Here is a 23,980-nt window from a genome sequence, read left to right as displayed (position 1 = left end):
GGTTTTGTGAGCACACCTGAATCTAACTCTATATTCCTCAGTTCTGAGTCTACACCCCTCAATCATACTTCTCTTCATGAGGTCATAAGACCCAGCATCGGCCTCATACAGTGTCAGGAGTCTGTCTCTGCAGTTACCAAAGGAGTGCCCTTCCCCCAGTGCGACTTCTTCACTTTTCTCATTTAACAAGCCCTCTCAAACGCTGTGAACCATTTTGTGATATCACCACTCTCTTCAAATGTAGGGACAATACCGTTGGGGGTTTTAGGATCATAAGATTGCTCTTTATCCTTATTGAGTAAATTGCTGCCGCCATTGATGGGTGCTAGGCCCATCTTTGCTCTCTCTATCTAGAGCAAGCAACCTGGTCTCTAGATTTAGTTTTTTGGTCAACTTTGCTAACAGGTTGTCCTCCTTATTGGGGCTGTTGTCAATGTCCTAAGTAGTGCCTGACCCACCTAGGTGGGATCTAGATGCTGAGAGGTTGATCCTTGGAGTCAGGGGCACTTGGGCCCTTTTCTCCCACCTGCTCATCCCCCTCCCTCTTCTTCCTCATGTGATTGATCTTCATCATTTTCAGATGGGTGGTCCTTAGCATACCCAGCCTGTAGCTACTGGAGCTTTTGTTCGGTGGGATGAGACCCCATGGCTAGGTTTTTAATTTTATATAGGGACTTTAACTACTTGAAAGACAAGTGACGGTAAGGGATGAGGTCAAGCTCCTCAACCTGGTCCTCTATGACATTGTGATTATTTTCACTAACAGCTGGGCTCTTGTTTTGAGACATTGTTAAAAAAGATTTCTAACACCTCTAACCCTAACTAAAGTGACTTTTTATTTTTCTAAAATTCTAAAGGGACTTAAGTAAGGCTCTAACAAGATTCTTAGTAATTTTGTAAAAATGGCAGTTTGAAAAAATCTGTCATGTGATCAGGTGGTAACCAAGTTAGTCCAACAAATGCAAAGCTGTATATCCCACCGCTGATCCACCAATGTAGAAAGCTGGCTCTGTATATACTATACCAAAGTGAGGTATAGTGTGTACAGAGTCCAGTGGAATCCAAAAGGTAGGCAAAGGTAAAGTAGATAGCACCTCACTCTCTATTTGTGGTAGTGTGGTCGAGCTGCAAGGCTTTATCAGAGGACAGTGTTAAGCATCTGTTGTACACACACGGTCAGCAAATGAATTCACACACTCAAAGACTAAACTTCAGATCAATTGCTTTTGTATAGAAATATTATTTTAGTTCTTATAATTCCTAGAACCAATTAAGCCTAGCACAGGTAAGTGATAAATACGTTGCAGGAAATATACAGTTGTAATACAGTTTGGATTGTAATTGTATATGCACTTGATTTTGATTTACAGTATTGTTACTGAGAAATGCAATGCTTTGTAAATATTGTACATATACTTTGAATGGGCTTTGTAGTAAAATGACCAGTACATTACTTTCAGATTATTTTTCTTACACAGTGTAGTATACCTGGATACTACACTGGAACATTTCCTGTAAACATGTAAGTAAAAGTGTTTTTGTTATGTAGTACAATTTTGAAAGGATTTCTTAGGTTTTCCAACTCCACACTTAGAAACTTTTCATAGATAAACAGTCAATATTATCCTAAGGAGGAAAACAGTGTTATCTGTTTAAAGGAAGGTACTTTGTTCTGGGAGTTGGTGTTCTGTGGTTAGACTCGGGGTCCCTCAGGGTCAAGGACTCACTCTTGTTACATCCTCAGCAGCACTGGGGCGGTAGAGTGCTGAGGCCCAATGTTATCCAACGGAGGATAGGGGTCCTCCAGTTGGTGGCTGCTAATGAGCAGGCCACTGGGTTGTGCAAGCAAAGCTCATGGAATTAAGCTTAAGGCAAATGGAGGTTTAGGTCAGCACAAAAGATGCACCCTCAGAGGCACTGGGGCGACCGGGTGCAGTGTTCTGTTTTGGCGTAGGAAGCCCTGTAGCTTTCAATCGGGAGTCCTCGGTTTGCAAAAGCACTGCAGGCTCGGGGAAAGTGGTCTTTTGGGTGTGATCACCACTTGGAGAGGTAAGTTCGGATCTTGGGGGTTGGTTTGGCACCGTTGGTTGGGCCACCCAAGACCCTGTGGTGTCTTATGCTGTCAGGGTCTATATACCTTTTGCTGTCTGAACCACACAGGAGCAGAATGACGCTAGATCCAATACCCTTCTCAGAACCAACCCTGCTAGGTCTTTTAGTATTACATTGCAGGTAAGTTCTAAGGGGGGGGGGAGGGGTTGGGACAGAGAAGAGACTGCTTCAATATTCTGCCTGTACAGCTACGTTGTCTTCTTCTTACAAGACTGCAAAAGTAACATGTAAAAAATCCTTTATTTACTGTGCCTTTTAACCTACTGCTTTTTTTATTGTGTATAAATAACTTATCTTACCAGAATGTTTACTGAAGCTTACTTCTCATGTATTGTTTGCTAGGTTGTATGAGAAGTCTTCACTCAAATCTCTTTTCTTTCGTTCTCAGGTACAATCTGCACTTGAACCTGCTATTCTGTTAAGAGACTGGAGTGGGCCTTGAACTGGGGCCTCTGGAGTAGGATGACTGTTTTTTCTGTCTTTAATTAGTTCTTAAACAATGCTTCAGAACCTTGGTTAAATGTTAAAAGGAAGCGTTCCTTTATTTAGGCCTTCAGTTTTAATGTTTGCTGGGTTTTAATGTTTGCCGAAGAGTTAATTCATTCTGGCCATAGAGCATTACTGGAGTACTTTAACTGGGCCTTCACTTATTTATCTTCAAATGTAACACATGGCAAGAGAAAGAAATATGCTGGGCTTTTGACCCTGACTTCACCTTATAATTAATTCTCTGAAGAGTGAACAAGTTTCAGTCAAAGAAGACATGGTGTGTTGAAAGGTCACACCCGGGTCTGACAGATTCTGGAACAGCTGAATAAGACAGCTTGATTTAAAAAATATTTTTATTTAATCTTCTCAGCTAAGAAAGCTACTACTGAAAGGTTGTTCCAGTTTTCAAACGAAGGAAAATATATTCTGACTTCGTTTCCTTTTTAAATAGAAATTTATCTCTGACACGATAACCTTTTCTCACAGAATGTTTTATATTAGCTACAAGTTTAACACTAACCTGATTAGTGAGAGAATGTAGTTCCGACGAAGCTAACCCCGATTTTATCGCAACTACCCTATCTGACTTTCACAACGCTGGGAAAGCAGGTGCTCTTCCAATTATTTCTTCAGTGAAGTTCACAGTGGAATGTTGTAGCACACTTCAACAGGTGTTCTGAAGCCTAAAAGACTAGACTGCTAACAGCGGTATGCTGTTGCAGTATGTGCATGTTGGCAGCCATCTTGGAGTTCCATCGGTTCAAACAAGCACTCCAGCTTGAGGGATGAACTGACTTTTGATAATTTAGTAGGGGGGGAGATGGTAGCTAGCATTGCGTTAAAAGGAGGAAACCTCCAATGAGTCCTGACAGGTGCAGGGGTGCCTTTTAGGGTCGGATCTTCCTACCAGCTCCTGGTCGCGGTTGGGTGGACCTTCCGGTTTGAGGCTGCAGACATCAGCTGGAGGCTTGAGGCAGGTCAGGGCTAACCGTATCTCGGGTCAGGTTCGCCGCGGAGACCTCTTCCTGGTGTTGGTCCACTCAAACTCAGGCGGTGGGCGTCGGGTGCTGAGGGGTGCTAACTCGCGGATCCTTGTGGAGCTGGAGTATGCTGTTTGAACAAATCCGGAGTTCACGGGAGACAGAGTCTTTGGGATTGAAGGCAGGCAGGTCCTCCGGGTATTTTGGAGGTTGCTGGCTGCAGGACACACCAGGATTTCGCTAGAGCAGATTCAAGGTGGGGACAAGCCGGTAGGGCTGGGGCCAAGTCAGTACGAGTCCTCCTCTTGTTAGCTTCAGCACAGCTGTTCTGCCTTTTTATTTTCTTCTTATGGTTTCTTGTCTGACTTCTTAGTTCAGGACTGCCCCTAAATACTGTAGTTAGGGTGCGTTTTAGGGGTCTTGATGTCAGTAGCATGGGCTACTGACCTTAGGGTGACTACACCCTTGGTGTGCTCACCCCACGTGGGGGACTGAGCACAGTCCCTAATCCTGATTGGGGAGTGCCTGCCATCTGCAAAATGGCAAGCACTGCAGAGTGGGCATCACCTCGTCTCCCCCACCTGAGGGGTGGGGTTGGCAGAGGTGGGCACACCTTCTGGGCTGGCTAATTTGTGCCGCCAAATAGGAGGGGAGACAGGAAGGGGGCCTGCACCTGTTCGTAGGAGAGGCTAGGGGTCGCATTACAAAGGCTGTAAAGCCTTTGAAGCTCCCCTGCCACAGATGAATGTTCCTGGCCTGGGGAGGGGTGAACACCTCACCCAGGAAAGGCTTTGTTTCTGGGCTCAGGGAGTAAAGGCTCCCACCCTAGGCGTCCAGAAACATGTATTGTGGTGGCAGGCTGGTGTGTACCAGGCTGTTCATTTGACACCGAGTTGACAATACACCAAGGATTGGCAGATTGTGATTCAACCCTCTCTGCTAGCTTGCAAGTTAACCTATTTTAAGCATAAGTAATCACTAGCGAGTCTGGTGGGAAATGACCCTAAATGTATATTGGAACAGATGTGGCGGTCTTATAATTTTTTTAATCTATCCTGGGTGTTATAGTCCTAGCTCTAATAGGGTCTTAAAAAATATCCTTAGTGTGTATTATCATGCCTTTTAGCATTGGTAGCTACTGAGCAGTCATATGGGTAGGAGAGACTCAAAGTGGAAATCTTCTTCTAAGGGTTCCTTGTAGAGCTGTAGACCATTAAAAGGCCGCAGCTCTACTGATTAACTGACGGACATACGTAATATCAGTCTGGGTCGTGTCTCCTGGAGGCTCAATATAATAGGTATCTCAGGGGTTGGGTATAATGGTGTCCCAAAAGTGGGGTGTCCTTCACCATGCCCACCTGTACTGTATTGTAAGACACCTAAGGAGAGTGTCTCTCGAACTGAATGTGGTGAAGATGAGTCTGGTGGTGGAAGTTTTGTAGGTTGAAAGGGTGTTGGAGCAGTTAATTGGCTAGTAGCTCTGTCCAATTGTTTCTGTGTTCTTAACTTCCTCCATCTCCAGGTCGACCTCGAGGTGAGAGCTGGAACTGCCCTCAACAGAAAACGCTTTTTCGTCCGCAACAGATGACTGAGGGTGTTCTGCTTGTTCTTGGACATCTTCATACCTGAAGATGTCTAAAATGTCCTTATTGCTTCTACGCTGCATCTCAAGCCGATGAGCTCACCTGTCTTGCAGTGTTTTCTTTAAGCAGAAGCAGCAACAGGCTTTGCAATCCGCCTCTCACCCTTCTGGTGACAAACAAAGATTACAAACCTTATGTAAGTTGGTCCAGGATATTTTCATCGCCAGTAAGGCATTCTTTGGAAAACCTGATGGATACTGAGGAAAAGGCCCCAAAGGGCGAAGCACAATAGGGGCCATAGTTGAAGCGTGTCGACTCTATGAGCGATGTAGCTATACTTCGATAAGCAGAATGGGAAACGCAATCAAAACAATACCGACGAGGGTGAGAGAGTTGCATGGACCGAAAAAAAGCCCCAAAATGGCCTTCAACCTGAGCGCAGGCACACATATCCGAACCAGACACGGGAAAGAAAATAATCTTACAACGGAGTTGATTTGATGCCCATATTCATTATCACAAACAGGAGAAGTCACTGTAACTCATGACTCAAAAGACTTCTTAGAAGGAAAACAACTTGCACACATCCAGACCCAACACTAGAAGGCAGGAGTATTCAAAGGATGTGTATTTACAGCCACACCTCCCGGATCACACTGTTTCTACTGAAACACCAATAGCATTTTGTAATAATAAACACACATTCACAAGACTCACCAGCACTCTTTTTTGGGAAAAATTTCTTAAGGATTCGTCAAACGGTACCAAAGATCTAGGCAAGTCAAAAGAAAAGCTTTCCTATGGAAACTAGGTTCTAACTATAACGACCTACTGGAGAGCATCTCACGCGCACACACACACACACGAAAAAAAAAAAGGTGACATGAACATTATAGTTAGGGAATAGAATCTTAAAAAACTTAGAAATTCACAAAAAACATAGGTTACAGGGATGTTCTAGTTAGGTTCAGATTTTACACACACAAAACCATAGAAATTTAGCACCTAAAGTTTTACTTCTCTCAAGAAACTGAAACTCGTGTCCTGAGGTAACTATAACTCTAACCCCAACAATGCATACTTTTCTAATCAATAATTTTATTGCCTATGTTACAATGATAACATAGAAGATTTCATGACTGATGTCGGAGTGCATGGCGAGGACGCAAGTTATAGTTAACTTAGGGCATTTCCTGGTTGAAGTAGTGGCATCCGATCAGCTCTCATCAAAATTCCATATAGGAGATAACGATGCTCACCCTAATGAACAGATAATTCCAAAACTACAGCGTGCCCTACTGTTGTTTCAGAAGAGAACTTCATCTATATTTTCTTCAAACAAAGCGCAAATAGCTGCCATTCCTAATGTAGAATGAGCGTGTACTCTGTCAGTTAATGGTCTTATACGCCTATACAATACAGGGCCCTACCCTTGTTTAAGACCTTGTTTAGAAAATGGCTCTCCTTTTAACATAGCCGAAAGTTACGAAAGCTGTTCTGTAATTGAAAGCTAACTTTTCGCTGAAAGTAACATTTCAGACATCTTTTAACATCCCGAGAATGCAATGACCTTCTGCCACCATGGTAGGATTCAGGGAAAAAGTTGGTAACCCTATCTTTTGATTTAGATGAAAAGCTGATGGATTAATGATTAGTCCTGAGAACCACCTTATCCTTAAAGTAACACAAATACGCACCTCTACCTGACAGTGTATGCATTTAACTTAATTGTCATGCTGAAGTTATTGCCAACTACAGATGTACTAGAGGATAAACGTTAATCTGAAGACTTTGTGGATAGGCCAGCACTGTATTCAACTCCTACGCTGCAATAATTCTGATCATTGACAGGAAACATCTAAATAGACCTGTCATGAACTGCACAACTATTCTCCATGAGAAGAGTGAAAGTCAATCAGCTCATCTTGAGATAACAGGAGGTAGGTGACCAATGTACTGGAAAGCAGGGACCCAGTACTCTATAGTCAAAGTTACATCAAAAGCCAGGTAAAAAGTGGGGGGGTACTTCAACGTAAACCCACTTTCCCACACAAAACATTCATCAATATTAAATGCCTCCACATGAGTTAGGAAGTAACATTCCAACCATCATATGACCTGATGCACACAAAGGGCAATCACAGCAGTATGTATTCCCAACCCAACTTGAATTATCATTCAGCCATCAAATTTAAATGTTTTGGAATTGGAATTTTTGTTTTTTGTCAGCATATTAGGTTTTGGAAATACACATATTTGTCAATCATATACCACTTACCATTCCATTTTGGGCAGACAAACTTAGGTTTTCCAGAAGAAAAACCTTTTTTGAAAAACAATAAAAAAATGAATAAATATCACGTAGCATTTTCATAGAGTACTGCCGTGTAAAAATGGCTCATATGGATAGATTCTGCTTTGAATGTTATACTGTAATGAGCCAAATCTGAATGTAAGTGACGCTTGAGCATACCAGTGGAAGAGGATCAGAGGACATAGGTGTTCACCGTAACCCCAAAGATGCCTGTCCTATGCTAATAATGCCCACCATTAAACCAGGGCCACCACTGTGCTGAGGCTGCACACCATTATATTCAGGATGCCCACCATAAATCAGTCACGGAGGAGCGATCACCATTCTGTCAGGGATAGCTAAAAGTTAGCCCGGTGGGTAGCTTTGCACAAATTGGTCAGGCTCATCTCAGAGGCATTGTGTAAACCATTTGTACTTAAACACACAGTAATACAGCGTTAACACTACAAAAGAACATCACACATGTTTAGAAAAATAACCAATCTTTATCTGAATAAAATATGACGCAACAACATGTCCGGCCTTTCACATACACTGCACCCTAACCATGGGGCTATTTTGGGCTTATCTTAGGGATGCCTCATGTAGAAAAAGGGAAGGTTTAGGTCTGGTAAGTCAGTGCACTTGCCAGCTCGACATGGCAACTTAAAACTGCACTCACAGACACTGCAGTGGTAAGCCTGAAACAGGTTTGCAGTGCTACTCATGTGGGAGGCACAATCAGGGCTGCAGGCCCATACGTAGCATTTGAACTACAGGCCCTGGGCACGCAGTAAATTAAATATGCCAATCATGGATCACCAATCATAATCACAACTGTTCACAGGTAGCACTTTATTATTATTATTGGGTTTTGTAAAGCGCGTAGTCACCCGTAAGTATCCCAGCACTCAGATCCGATCAGTCCAGAGGGGAGCTAAGGGGGGGGAGGGGAGGGGGGGGGGGGGAAATCAGGGGAACAGGTGTGTCTTCAGCCGTTTCCTAAAACGGAGATAATCTGGTTCCATCCTGAGGTCCCGGGGGAGGGAGTTCCAAAGACGGGCCGTATTGACGGAGAAACGTCGTCCACCCGTGCGCACCTTCTTCACTCTGGGGATAGTGACCAGATTTTCATGGTCCGAACGGAGGGCTCTCAAGGCTTTGTAGGGCCTGATGAATTTTTTTAGAATAGGGGGTCCTTTGTCCTGTAAAATTTTGTGTGACAGGCAAAGAGCTTTGAATGCCACTCTCTCTCTCACTGGGAGCCAGTGGAGCTGTCTCAGGGCTGGTTTAGCCTAGGATCTGGCCGGGGTGTTAGTGAGAATCCTTGCTGCAGCGTTCTGGATTCTCTGCAGTTTATTTAAAGTTGCCTCGGGAGCTCCAACATATATGGCGTTACTATAATCCAGCCTTGATATAATAAGGCCCTGGATTAGTAATTTCTGGGAAATAAAAGGGAGCAAGGGCAGAATCTTCCTGATAGCTTTAAGGAGCCCAAAACAGGTCCCAGCGATCTTTATGGCTTGTGTCCTGAAGGTCAGGTCTTTTTCAATCCATATTCCCAAGCTTTTAATCTCAGACTTGGGAGTAGGGGGTTCACCCAAACTGGGGGGCCAGATGTTCTGCGGGAGAGAGAGCCCTTTCTGGCCAAGGAGGAGAATGTCCGTCTTTAAACCGTTAAGTTTAAAAGATGACCTATTCATCCATTCTTGAATTTCTACCAGACAGTTGTACAAGTCTGATGGTTCCTGGTTCGGGTGAGATAGAGACACCATTAATTGTGTATCATCGGCATAGCTGATGATTCTCACTCCGAACGGGGTGACAACCTCCTCCAAAGGGGACATGTAGATATTAAACAATGTCGGGCTTAATGATGAACCCTGGGGTACACCACATTGGAGGAGGGTTTCGGGGGAGCGGGCGTCATTCTCCCAGACCTGAAAGGAGCGGTGGTCGAGAAATGATTTGAACCAGTTCAGAGCCGTGCCCTTAACACCAATGTTCTTAAGTCGCTCGATCAGCACCCGATGGTTGACAGTATCAAAGGCCGCACTGAGGTCCAGGAGGATCACAGCCACTGATCCTCCTGCATCTAACAGGGCTCTGGCCTCCTCCACTGCTGCGAGCAGGGCGATGTCGGTGCCCTGCCCTGGGCGGAATCCAGTTTGTGAACATCTGAGCAAGTTGTTGGTTTCCAGATATTGCGATAGTTTTTTGTTTACTAGTTTTTCCGCGATTTTGCTGGTACCGGGGAGAAGAGAAATTGGCCTATAATTGGTAAACTCTGAAGGGTCCAGAGAAGGTTTTTTCAGAAACGCCTTCACGACCGCCGCCTTCCAGCCTGTAGGGACTTTACCTTGAAGCAGTGAGGCGTTGATGAGGTGCGTGAGAGGAGGGGCGATGGTGAGGGCCACTTTTTTCAAAATGCGTAGAGGGACAGGGTCCTTAGGAGAACCGCTTTTGATAGAATCTAAAGTGGCTAAAACCTCTTCAATGGTGACTGGACCGAGAGAGCTTAAATGGGGAGTGGTGTAGTTTAAGTTTGTGCCGATTTCCTCTGCAGTGCTAAAGTCAACGGCCGGGAGGGAAGCGAGGATATTCTGAATCTTCTCCTCGAAAAATTTGGCCAGTTTGGTACATTTCTCTTCGTCTGCCTTGGGATCAGGCAGTTGTTTTGGAGCCGAGTCTGGGACCTTCGACAGTTCTTTTAGAATGGTGAAGGTTTCTTTAGCGGAACAGGAGGAATTGGCTATTCTTTCCTGAAAGAAAATACTCTTGGTGTTGCGCAGAGCGATTTTATAGTTTTTTAGGCAGGTGCGGAGTGCGGCTTTTTTAACAGTTGCTTTATCTTTTCTCCAGGATCGTTCTGCTCTTTTGCATTCCTTCCGGAGGAGATTAAGCTCGGGAGTGTACCAGGGAGCCGGGGTCACTCTTTTGATTCGCTTAAGGGTGGTGGTTTTGGGAAGGAGTTCGTCCAGTGACGAGGTGAGCCAAGAGTTGAACTGATTGTCTGCAGTGGCTGGGTCGGAGGTTTGGGCAGGGGAGGACGCCAAAAGAGTAGATGCCCATGCATCAGGTGAGAGTTTATGCCATCGTCTGTCTGTGATCTGAGTTTTGATTTGTTGGGTGGGTGGGGTAGACAGGTGCCAAAAGATGGGTACTAGGAAGTGATCAGTCCAGGGAAGGGGTAGAGGAGGGCCGGAGGTGAGGGTTGCTATGGTAGTGAATACGGGGTCCAGGAGGTGTCCTTTGTCATGAGTGGGTTCAGAATTAACTAATCGTATCTCAAATGACGTGAGATCAGCCAAAAGTTCGGACACGATCGAGTCACTGGGGTCTAAAAAATGAAGGTTGAGGTCTCCCACAACGAGAAAATTGGGAGCGATAGTTGCTGTTTGGGTAATAGTGTCCACAAAGGCACTGGGGAATTTTCCTGGGGTTCCCGGCGGACGATAAATCAGCAACCCCGATAAGGAGTGCAGGGGGGATGTTTGCAACGTGAAGTGGCAGCTTTCGCAGTCGGTGATGTTAGCATCAGTTGTTCTGCATGAAAACCGTTCTCTATAAATTATGGCCAGGCCACCTCCTCTGCCGAGGGGTCTATTTTGATATTGAATTTGGTACCCTGGAGGTAGGGCGTCGATGATGTCAGACTCAAACCAAGAGGTAAGCCACGTTTCCGTGAGGAACAAAACGTCGAATTCATGGTCACTGATCAGAAGATTGATTTCATGGGAGTGTTTGGGAAGGGACCGGCAGTTGAGAAGGCCAAGCTGTGTGCTGTTCTCGCCTGCAATGATGGTGGGGGCAGGATTACACATATCACACTTGGTGAAAGGTATTTCCCCCGGATGGAGATAGTCGCACGCAGGGTTTTTGGAGGTGTTGAGTGCAAGGAGACTGTCTCTAGTATAGATTAATCGGCCATCAGGGGATTTGGGCAGAGTGGCTGGGCCTGGGTCCGGTTGGGCCCGGACGGGCCCAGACGGGCTTGCCTTAGGCGCGCAGACGGCGCGCCCGCGGCGCCCGTCCGCTGCGCGTACGTGTGGTGCACATATTTTATAGGCGGAATAGGGGGGCGTGGCCTCGTCGGAGGTGGGCGTGTCAGCAAGACAGGCTCTCTCGCTAATGGCGGCAAAGAGCAACAAAATACAAACCCGCCGCAGCGTTAAGATCGGCTGCGCGGGTGTCCCTGGATGTAGTAAGCTGTCCCACCAGAGTGTGAGCGAGTGGAGACAGGTAGGGTTTTTAAAATAGCACCAAAATACGTTTTTTAAAAATACAATTTACACACAGAGCTCCCGGCTGTGCCTCAGGAGTAGAAGGATCTGCTCTGAGCTAGTGATCAGCTCGATTATGTAGAAGGGGGGCGTGGCCTCGTCGGAGGTGGGCGTGTCAGCAAGACAGGCTCTCTCGCTAATGGCGGCAAAGAGCAACAAAATACAAACCCACCGCAGCGTTAAGATAGGCTGCGCGGGTGTCCCTGGATGTAGTAAGCTGTCCCACCAGAGTGTGAGCGAGTGGAGACAGGTAGGGTTTTTAAAATAGCACCAAAATACGTTTTTTAAAAATACAATTTACACACAGAGCTCCCGGCTGCGCCTCAGGAGTAGAAGGATCTGCTCTGAGCTAGTGATCAGCTCGATTATGTAGAAGGGGGCGTGGCTTCGTCGGAGGTGGGCGTGTCAGCAAGACAGGCTCTCTCGCTAATGGCGGCAAAGAGCAACAAAATACAAACCACTGCTTGAGTTAAAAAAACGTGCTACGTAAACAGATAGACGGAATGCTGAATAAATCATACATTCACCCCCAGTCAAGAGATCTGGGTTAAAGTCATCATTCTTTTGCTCACCATGCCACCCCAGTTTAGACCCAGCCATATGCAAATCAGCCTTGACCCTGTGCCTCATAGGAACAGTCCAGACCGAACTGCCAAGCCAGGTTCTCCCTGGACCGGAAAAAAGCATCCTGGGACTGGTTTCTGGGTATTACACTATATCAGCCAGGCTAGCTTGAATCCAGTGGCACAGTGAGCAAGGGACCCACATCGGGGAATACCATCCCACTTAAGGAGAAAAGTGCTACATAAACAGATGATGGACGGAATTGTCAGCATTTTGTCCATCATTTGTTTGCTGCAACACTTTTCGCCCTAAGTGGGATGGGTATGCCCAGATGTTGGTCCCTTGCTCACTGTCCTACTAGATTCAAGCTAGCCAGGCTGAAGAAGGGTGACATATCCTGAACCCTGTCCCAGGATGCTTGTTTACGGTCCAGGGAGGACCTGGACTGTTCCCATGGGGCACAGGGTCAGGACTGATCTGCATATGGCTGGGTCTAAACTGGGGGGGCGTAGTGGGCAAAACAATGGATTTAACCCAGATCTTTTGACTATGGGAGAATGTTTGCATTGTCAGCATTCCGTCCATCATTTGTTTGCTGTAACACAGAGTTAAAAAACTAGCAAAAACTAAATACAGCGCAGTCAAAAAACTGAGGTCAGAATAAAAAAAAACAGGGGAAAAAGGGAGTCCAGCTTGTTCTTTTTGCTCTACAGCGGTCGTTCAGAGTTGCCCAGGACAATATTACCCGATCCCTGTAGATACACCACAGACCTCAACATGAATGAACAGATTTTGGCCCACAAGTGTACAATCTGTTAAAACAGACTTCACAGAGACTAAGGGGAAGCTCTAGAAAGCTCTCATATCTACCACAAGCAGATGTTCTAGGGACGAAATAACAAAATCTTAGACAATTCACCGCCGCCATGTTATAATGATGGATATCAGAGAAGACAACGGCACTAGACCACACCTCTGTCTAGAATTGATGTAATTTTGTACACCTTGTTAGGTAAGTCTTTGACTTCTTTCTGATGAAAGTAAAAGAGGGAGGAAAACCCCATTGGTGCATCACTTGAGTGAAACCAGTACATCAAATGTAGTAGCATAAACCTAGATCATGCAACAACGATTTTTAATCTGAAAGATTAATTCCCAAACCGCTTTTAAATTATCAACAAAACTTGGGCAGTGACACTCAAAATCGTGACAAATAAGTAATATTAATGTATATAGGAGTCACAATGATGTTGCCACGAGGTCCAATTCCCCTTTCCTAAGTCAGATGATTGCTCAAACAGAGAGGCTCCCTCTCTGGCAAAAAATATTGTTGGATAATTATAGTGATTATGAAGTTTAACAGTACATGTGAGAATGGTCTTCAAGTGCTAGTTAGAGAGTGGCCATGTACAACTAAATGTTATTGCATAAATACATAGGTGCACTGGCATTCAGTGGATGTTTACGTCATACTGAACCATATCAGGCTCTTACCTGATGGTCTGCATCGGCCGATGCCAGGGCTTCTTGGAGCACACCCGCACATAATCTTTTTTATTAATGTTTTCCAGGAATTTCACATACAGACGCTGGTACCTGTTTTTGGCATCACCAAAATATCCTAAATACTGTGGATGGAAACAAAAAAGAGTATTGAAGCTTACAAGTGGCATAAGAAATTAGTTACTTACCTGTAACTCTAGTTCTCTAGCGTTGGTATCTTTCATATATTTGGATGCTTGAATCATTCCCTTTTATCAAGCTTAATTTGCAGTACACAGTGTTGAAATGGCCATGGGTCTTGATAACAAGGTTTGTTTGATAGCACATCCACCTTATGTGAAGCAATCGGAGCTTCAGCCATTGAGGTGGAAGTGTCAGCTCTCACCCTAGATGCCATCATAGCTCAGATTTCATAGCACAAGTGTGAAGAGAGAACGCAATAAATAAGCCTTTGACCGGAGTAGAGGGAGAGTAGCATGTGAAAATATATAAAAGATATCAAGGCTGGAAACCTGGAGCTACAGGTAAGAAACTAATGTCTTCTCCAGCATTGATTCTTTCATATATTCACATGCTTGATTCAGAATAGGAAGCAGTACAAAACAATTATAATAAATATAGGAAAGCGGGAAGCAGGCTCAATTTTGTTAAAACTGGTTTGGTTTCTGAGGACTGCCTGCCCCGCGGCCTGTCCGGCTTATGCGCTCACATCAAGGAAGTAGTGCTTTGTGAATGTGTGCCCGCTCCTATAAGTAGCTGCACTGCAAATGTCTTGGAAGGGTACACCAACGAAGAGTGTATAAGTCGTAGCCATACCTCTGGTGGAATGCTCCCTCACTTTTTCCTAGAGAGGGCACTTGTTATGCTATGTTATGTTGATTTGTATAGTGCACCAATCACCCAAGAGGGTATCCAGGTGCTTGGGCAGGTGTGTGGTCACCAAGGAACTTATTTGAAGAGCCAGGTATTCAGCTTCTTGTGCAACTCAAGAAGCTGAATAAGGAGGCTCTGGTGTGATGAGGGCGGTCATTCCATGTCTTGGGTATGATGCAGGAGAATGAGCGACCTCCAGTTTTGCTTTTGCGGATGCAGGGAGTGTGTGAGAGTGAGGCATAGCGTAGGTGTCTGATGGGTTTGTGAAAGCGTATGCGGCTCTTCATGTATACTGGCCCTGTGTTGTGTAGGGCTTTGTATGTGTGTGTGAGAAGTTTGAGTTGGCTGCTCTTGTAAATGGGGAACCAGTGAAGCTTCCTGAGGTGCGGTGTGATGTGGGTGCAGCATGGGAGGTCGAGTAGGAGTATTGTAGTGGTGTTCTGGATGGTCTGGAGACTGTGTAGGAGTTGTTTGGAGATTCCGGCATAGAAAGTGTTGCCGTAGTCCCGCCTGGTGATGAGTGCTTGCCTAATGGTCCATTTGGTGTTTTGAGGCAACCATTTAAAGATCTTTTGCAGCATGCATAGGATGTGGAAGCAAGATGAGCACACTGTGTTGACTTAAGCCATCATGTTGAGCTGGTCATCTAGGATTTGCCCAAGATTCTTTGAGTCGTCCGTGGGTGTTGATCCTATCTCAGACGGCCACCAGCTGAAGTCTACTGGGGAAGTTTTGTTGCCAAAGACCAGTTATTCAGTCTTGCCGAAACAAAGCCTCAGGCTGTTGGTTTGCATTCAGTCTCCTACCATGGTCATGCAGTTGGTAAAGTTGGTTCTGGTGGTGGTTGATTTGTCTTCCAGGGAAGTTCTCGGCGTAGGATATGAGGGTGATGTCTTGTGATTGGGTGATGTTGACAAGCGGTGTCATGTATATGTTGAAAAGGGGGAGGTTGAGGGACAATCGCTCTGGGGCTACGCAAATCAGTTCCTTGGTCTCCGATGTGAAGGCTGGCAGCCTGTGAGGTAGGAACAGATCAATTTAAGAGTGGATCCTTGTGTGCCAATCTCGTGGAGTTTTCTGATGAGGGTGTAGCGGGAAACGGTGTCGAAGGCCACAGTGAAATCGAGCAGGATGAGGGTCTCTGTTTCTCCACGTTACAGGATAATTCAAATGTTATCAGTGTCCGCGATGAGTGCCATTTCAGCACTGTGGTTCTTTCTGAATCCTGATTGAGTGTTGTCAAGAAAATGATGGAGTTCGAGGTGGACTGTAAGTGGCATGTTGATGGGCTTCTCTTTGGCTGGATAGGGAAGCAGGGAAATGGGGAGGAAGTTGCTCAGCTGACTCGGGTTGGCTGTGGGCTTCTTGAGGAGGACATTGGTTTCTGCAAGTTTCCAGTCATCCGTAAAAGTGGCAAACATAATGGAGGTTGTTGATGATGTGCGTAAGGGAGGTGCTGATTGGTGGTATTCCCAGATTGTAGAGGCGGTGGGAGCATGGGTTGCCATTGTGTCTTTTCAGTCAGATGGCCATCTTTGTTGGTGGTGAGTAGACTAAAATGAATTCTCTAAGGTTGGGTTGGTGAGCAAAGTTGCTTTATAGGTTTGCGATTTCGTGGTAAAAGAAGCTGGATAGGTTGTCGCAGAGTTATTAAAAGGTAACAATCTTGACCACAGTGGCTGAAGGCGAGGTGAAATCCTGGACGATTGAGAGATCTCCTTGCAGCTGTTGGAGCTTCCTTCGGTGCTTTCCACTAGAGCTTGGGGTATCTTATTTTCTGGTGACAGCTGAGGGAGCTGAGCCAGTCTTCCTCTGTAATTTTGCCCCAGCTGTGGCTTGGAATGCTGAACCTGGTAGGGGTGTTCACTTGAGGTGTGTTGATTTGAAAGTGTATGATGGAGTGGTCAGTCCATGTTAGCGGTGCAGTGGAGTTGTATTTGTCGCTGCCACTTGTGGTGAAGATGGGATCCAGTGTGTGTCCTGCGGTGTGTGTTGGTTCTGAGACGAGCCGGCTAAGTACAGCGTTGCTCATACTTTCGAAATTTGCTTTGGAGCAGGGGTCATTTCAGTCTTCCAGATGAAAGTTGTGATCACTGAGGAAAATGTAGGCTCTAGAGTTGATAGTAGGCAGAGCGGCAAAGTGGGTGATAAAGTTGGTAAAGGTGTCTCATGGTCCAGGTAGACGGTAAGCAAGGTTTCCGTTGACGTTTTGGGAGATTTGCGGCTTGAAGTGCAGGTGTTTCATGAAAGGGGTGACCATCTCTGTAGATGTGCATTTGATAGATTCCTTGTAAAGGATATGAGTCCTCCTCATGGCTTGAGAAGGCGGTCGTGTAAAGTGATCTTGTAGCCCACTGGGATATCGGGAGCAGATGAGGGGTTGAGCCAGATCTCTCTGATGAAGAGGAGGTCCCATATTTCGGTAGTGTTTCTGCTGAGAGATCATGTGTTGAGAAGCCTGCATACGAGTGGATATTGACGTGCAGGTTTGCTGTGGCATGTGGTTTAGGATGGCCATGTAGATGTTGTTGGTACCTGTAGAGCATGTGTGTTAGGAGGAGGCATTGAGGGCATTGTTAATATTTGGGGGGGTGTAGGTAGGTGGCTGCTGGGGAACCAGCAGTGGGTGCAGGTGGAATCGCCTACCGTGGTGTGATACACAGCGTAGCAGCAGTTGAGGGAGTGGCATCCAGGGTCTAGCTACCTAAAGAGTGCTGAGAAGTACTGCTGGTTGGTGATTGGGCCAGGGTCCCTGACGCTGGGCATGGACCAGGGTGCAGAAGGTGGGGGGGATTTGGAAAGAATGAATGTAGCATGACTGGTTCATTCAAGTGAAAGTCAGGAGGAACCTTGGCTATACATTTAGGGTTCGTCTCTGGTTCTTGATAGTGTATGCTTGCATCTGTCCTACCCTCCTTAGTGATGTAAGCACTAGAAGAGATTTTCCATTATATTAACTTTAGATGGGCTCTCTGGATTGGTTCAAATGGAGGTAGCATTAATTGACTCAGGACAATGGTGAGCTACCAGAGCACCGGAGGGTGCAGAACAGGTGGATACACTTAAAGGAGTCCCTTCATAAACTCTTATGATTCTCTGAGAGAACAAAGTTGGTGAGGTGATATCATTTTATTTCTTTATTGTCACATTGGATAAAATTCTGAGTTAAAAACAGATAACACATATTTACAACAATACTTACAAAAAAATACAGAGTTAGACTTGATTATAAATGAAAACATTCTTAATGCATAGCTATTTACACATGAAATCAACACTAAGAACCACTTCTATCTCAGATAATCTAATCCCGAGGCCAAGCTGTTTCTAAACATTTCGAGACAGAGAATACAATGTAAGGACTAGCGTCCGATTCACACATCCTCAGTGATTTTTTGTATCATCTAGTTCCCACCAAGCGAAAAAGTGGTACAGTCTACCTAGTTCTCTATATTGAGTAGGTTGTGCAAAAGAATAATAAGTGTTCCTCACTTTTTTTAGTTAATAGTCATACAGGATACGGATTACATTTGAGTGATTATGCCCACCACCTGCTAGTAAAGGAGGCCAACTGTAGAGTTCCCAACCTCAATTTAATGTGCAGACATCTAATTGAAGGAGAATTGAAGTGATACAAGAACTCTTTGAATCTTGGGCCTAAATTGACCGACTACCCAAGTATGGGTCCATTAGCAAATTCTCCCACTCATAATACCAAACTCTTTCTTTCACGGTATTACATGTGATGGAAGAAATCAAGGTGGTGTTTTAACAGTATTCTCCTAAACTAAGGGTTGTCCTAAACCAAGGAGGTCTTACTGTGCCTCAGCCAATAGATCCTGAATGTCTGGGGTCTCAGTAAAATATGACACACACCCTTCCTGTGTGGTTCCAGCTCATCTGTGGATCAAATGCATAACCAAAAAAGAATGGGCCTCAATTTAAATAACCAATTTTTTGGTTTTAATACTAGGTTCAGTCCCAATGGGTGTACTTTTGGAGAGCGTCATTAAAGATCTTATTAATTTATTTTCAGTGGCCCCAAGAACATCAACATTACAATGCCCCCATAATTCTGAATCATATACGACTACACTAACTGATTTCACTCTATACATTTCGTTGGCTGGTGACACTAGTCAAGTCAAGTCAAGTCAGGAAATTTATATAGCGCGCTACATACCCATAGGGTCTCAAGGCGCTAGAGGGAGGGTGGGGAATTATTTGTAGAATATCCAAGTTTTAAGTTGCTAGGGGACCTTTAGAGCACCTGGCAAACCTGTTTTTTGCAAAAGATCTATAATTCAACAGAGTGTCGTTGTGTGAGATCTGCAAAATCCATGACTGGGAGTCAGATAGTCTGACTCCTAGGTAGTCAGATTCTGTCACTCTCTCCAACAATTGTCACCTAATGTTCGTTTTTCAATTCTTCTAAATCTTGAAATTGCTGTCAAGGATGAATATTTTAGAAGTGATTCAGTGTGGGTGTGTTTCTGTGTGCAGAAGATGTTGTCGACTTGGCCTTGATGAACTTCCTAATTGTGGAAGTCTGAAATATTTTGACAAGGAGTGTTTTGGAGTCCTGGCTGGTGGTCTACGGCAATGTTGACTTTGTGAGAAACGGCCCAGTCCCATAGAATCTGAGTCCATGACAACATTTCCTCCCCATGCTTGGCTATCTAATACATATATGCTGTCCCATATTTCCTGACGAGAACTGCTTGGCCTGCCAGTCTTGCTAGGAACACCTGTAAGCCTAGTCTTATAGCGCTGAGTTCTAACACATTGATTTGAACCACCTTTTCTCTGTCTGACCAGAAGCCTTTGGTTGACAGCTGTTACAGGTGAGCTCCCAGCCGTTTTTTATGCATTTGTAGTTAGCATTACTCAGTCTGAAAGGCTTGACAGTGAAATTTGCTCACAGATTTTCAGGAAATCACCACCACAATCGTGCTCATTTCATGCTTATTTCAGTAGTCTTGTGACCCGTACTGTCATCCAATGAGCCATCTATTTGTTTCCACAGTATACCCAGTTCTTGTTGGACAGATCTCATTCGAAGCCTTGTAAAAGAAATTACCCTAATACAGGATATAAGGCCAAGTAAAGATTTCTACTGTGTGGCCATGATTGATTGTCTCCCAATAAAGAGAAGCCCAATGTACCAAAGGGACAGGGCGTTACTTAGTCGCCAAATAAAATATTTGTTCAACAAATCATTTCAAATATACCGCAAACCATATCAATCTTACAAAAAACCCATATACCTATATTTGCAACCACTGACTAATAATGGAATGCCACCTATATTTTATTAAAGAAATTTTGGAGCCATTAAAAAAATGTCATTATACAGAATTCATAAATCTTCCTATTATAAACAATATATATCATTTACAATTTCATGTATTACATAGACAGCATATCAATTAATCAAGCGGGAGATGCAAAAACTCATCAAGTATCAGAAACAAATATATCACATACATATATCCTACAAATAGTACATACACTATATCCACTTATTAACAGCATCGCTGCTGCGGTGATTTTTGCGCTGTGCGGCATTTTTTAAATTTAACGCGATACATGACGAGCTCAGCTCGTCATCCGCACACGTCACCCGTGGCTGATGACGAGCTGAGCTCGTCATCAGCATCGAAGGGGTTAAAAACAATTAAAAATGTATAGTCTAAAAGAAAGATAAAACCAAAGAAGAAGAGAGAGAGAGACAGACAACAAATGCAACAGTACACTTATTAGTGGTTTGTGGACTAATCCAGGTAAAAAACCTAAAATTCCAGATACGTATGCAGGCAAAATGTTTTTATCACAATGACTGGCCGGTACACTGGATTTAGTTTATCCTAAGCGTCTATGCGTTTCGGCGGTGTTCGAGGAGTGATGGCCACCTTTATAAAGACAAATATAATGTGCCTCTCCTTCTAGACTCTTCAAACAAATACCCAAGCAACTGTGGCGAGTATCCCAAAGGCGTAAATAGTCCTTTTAGGGAAAAGGTCCACCATTTAATAAAGGGGTACCATCATTGCAATTGAAAAATACAGTCGAAAAATGTTCTATTAATTTGTGCCCAAGGATTCCAGGCCAATCTGTTTACACTGTCCCCTCCTTATGAGTGGATATTCCAGGGTCCCAAGTCGCGGGACCAACAATTTCCCAAAAGCATTTAGATACTATAGGGTTTTCCAGTCCTTCGGTGTCCGTGCGTCCGATCTGCTAGTGTGGTAGTGCTAGCAAATTTCCACTCTTAAGGAGGGACAGTGTAAACAGATTGACCTGGAATCCTTGGGCACAATTGAATATAACATTCACGACGGGAATTAGAATGATGGTATCCCTATAGTAAATGGTGGACCCTTTTCCCTACAAGGACTATATACGCCTTTAGGATACTCGCCAGAGTTGCTTGGGTATTTGAGATGACTCGTTGAACAATTATTTTATTTGGTTACCAAAAGGAATTCATCTTCTTCTTTGACCATGAATGATTGTCTGCCATGGCCTGAAGCTTTATCACTCTTTTCAGTGACTGAAATGGCTTTCCAACTGTATATCAAGTATCACTCCCAAGAATTGAATCTTTGTGTGCAGCTCTAAAGAAGAGTTCTTTTTGTTTGGATGGAGACGCAAACTCTTATAAAGGCTGATGCAGGTGATAGTAAAAGTCTTTGCTTCTTTCGACGGAGAACTGATGAAGCAGTCATCCAAGCATGTGTATACTCGGTGACCTGGTCTTCTGAGGAAGGCACCAACTGGTGCTTGGCACTTGGTAAAGATCCAAGGTTTGATCTGAGGTTAATTTGAAGCACTTAGAATTGGTAGTGCTGCCCCGAGAGGGAGTTACATCCTGTGTTTTCGGTGGATAGGAATATGGAAATTCACATCTTGAAGGCCAGGGACGTTAAGTAATCTCCTCTCTATAAGCATAACTATCCGGAAATAAAGCTTCTTTAGAAAAGCTGTCTCCGTGGTCCTGTTTTATTTCTTATCAGAAAAAATCTGGAATAAAATTCCTGGCTTCTATTAAATTTGGGGATCTTTTCTATAGCCCCTTTGAGGAGGAGGTGGAGAATTTCACGTTACAGCTCCCGCAAGTGGAGATGATGTTCCTTTTCAGGTGGGTGGGCATGTGGTCTTTTTACAAATTGCAACGTATGTCCTCTTTGTACCAATTGCGGCACTATTTTGCCTGATGTTATGGAATCCCATGCAGGGGCAAAGTAGAAAATACCCCCCACACATACTTTTTTGGATTGAGATGCAAAGGAGAGGAGCAGCTGCGCAAAGTCAAGCTCTCTTTTGGCTTTCCGTTGAGTGCGATTGAGAAGTGCTACTCAGCAGTCTTCGATACCCCAGTCTTTGGTTGTGTATGTGAATATATGCTTCATTATAACCATTTTTCGGCTGGAGGTATTATGGTCAAATATTGATTTCTGCTGTAAGCTTGGGACCTGCATGAACCACAAAAAGTGGCTGAGCCAGGCCGTCAATATAGTGATTTTACTGTACCTGTTTCCATCTTGATCATTTGGCGAGCCTCAGCCACTTGTTTGCCAAACAGGGTGTGGCCCTCAACATCATGTCAAGATCTTTGACTGTACCCAAGGACATAAGTCTATGAATCTGAGCTAACCATGTCCCTTAAAACAGTTGCTCCTGCTAGCTGACAGACGCCAGTGTTCAGGACATATATTTCTGAATCAATGAAGGCTGCCAATGTTAATGCCTCTTCCATGATAATTGCCATAGCAGCCACTTTTTTTGTCCTCTGGAATGACTGTGAGCTGTTGTGAGATGTCATGCCACATTTGGCAATCGCAACATCCTAAAATCACTAGCACATAAGCTGCCTTAACAGATATTGCCCAATTTAGCCAATTCTGTGGCCCAAACTGCCTATTCATCAGCTGTTTCCTTGTGGTGCGATACGGTTCTTTGTTCTACAGTGGGCTACTAATGTTATTAAAGAGTCCATTTGCGGGTAGCTGGTAAGACAAGATGGATCAAATCCAGGATCCTGAACATTTTCTCCAGTCGTGGTATTACTGCTAAAACTATAGCTGCAATCTTCATCAATTTTAATCCTTCTGACTAGGAATAATCTAGTTTAGGTATGGATTATACAGTTTAGTGTGGCTGTTAATTAAAATCACAAAGGAAGCATTGTTGTTCAATTAAAGTAATCTATTAATGTAACTTTTTAGCAGCTCTTTCCATCAGAGAATGAAAGTGAGCAATATCTTCTGGGGGAGAATCTGGATGATTGGGTGGGTTGTCATCCTCCTTGGGAATAACGTAGTCCTGTCATTCATCATTACCTCTATCATCCCCCATAAGACGTTCAACTTCCTCCTCATTCCTAACTGAAAACAGTCACATTAGTCTTTGTCTCCCATATCCTTAGGAATTGGCAAAATAATTAGTTTGGGGACTGTTCTTGGAAATCGCCCACTTGGAGGTAGAGGAAGTGATGGAGCCAAAGGTAGCCGAGGAGGTGTAGATAGAAGATTTGGTGAAGGAGGCGGTACAGTATGTAAAGCAGGCACCATGGGTGGAACAGGCAAAGGTTGTCTCTTAGGGTGCTGAAGCAGTAACCTTTGAAAGGTGTCCATCCTTTGCTGTAGTGTGAATAAGAAAGCTACAGACAACTGTAAGACTTCTTACTCGCAAATGTAACAAGGAGGTATAAAGGAACGTTGATGGTTTTATGTATAATCCTGCTGATACCCATACTCTTGGTAAGGTTACTTCTCAACCACTACACTTTGAAAATCCGGAACATAGTGTTCATCCAATTGCACAGCAGTCTCCTACATGATATCGCTGACATTTTCCTCTAATTCGGAGTCTAGTATTTGTACAGGTAAACTTGCTGTCAGCAAATGTCATTGTCAACGATGTAACTGAGGCTGTTGATGTCTCAAGTGTCAACTGCGGTTCCAGGGACATTCTTGGAGTAATCATCAAAGGGCAGTAGTCGTTGAGGGCACATCGACAGGATCGCCAACACAGATTTCACTCATGATCTTTCTATTGATGGCAAAGTTCTCTTCCTTAAATGAAGGTTTTTCCTCACGGGACTGAGATTTCTGGGCAGTTTATGTGCCCTGTGAGGTGTTCTCTCCTCCAAGAGTGTTTTTCTGATGAAATTCCAGTTTATTTTCAGTGAGGACTAGGCTGCAGGTGCTTTACTGTATGAATCCAGCTTAAAAAACTGCAGGTCACCTTTTCTGTGCTGTCTTCCTGGAAGTGCTTTGTGCTAACTTTTCACAGAAT

General features: G+C 44.3%; 1 protein-coding gene across 1 annotated transcript in view; it reads right to left on the bottom strand.

Moving 5' to 3' along the window:
- Positions 1-23,980, bottom strand: part of PRR12 (proline rich 12) — a 514,104-nt gene that overhangs the window by 200,610 nt on the left and 289,514 nt on the right. The window contains exon 8 of the mRNA XM_086930126.1: positions 13,799-13,932. Within this exon, the coding sequence (XP_086786252.1) occupies positions 13,799-13,932 (134 nt within the window). The remainder of the gene's footprint in view (positions 1-13,798; positions 13,933-23,980) is intronic.

Source organism: Lissotriton vulgaris, chromosome 7 (genome assembly GCF_964263255.1).
Source record: "Lissotriton vulgaris chromosome 7, aLisVul1.2, whole genome shotgun sequence".
NCBI classification, from domain to species: Eukaryota; Metazoa; Chordata; class Amphibia; order Caudata; family Salamandridae; genus Lissotriton; species Lissotriton vulgaris.
Note: the sequence above shows the minus strand (reverse complement) of the source record. Positions and strands in the feature narration are given on the sequence as shown.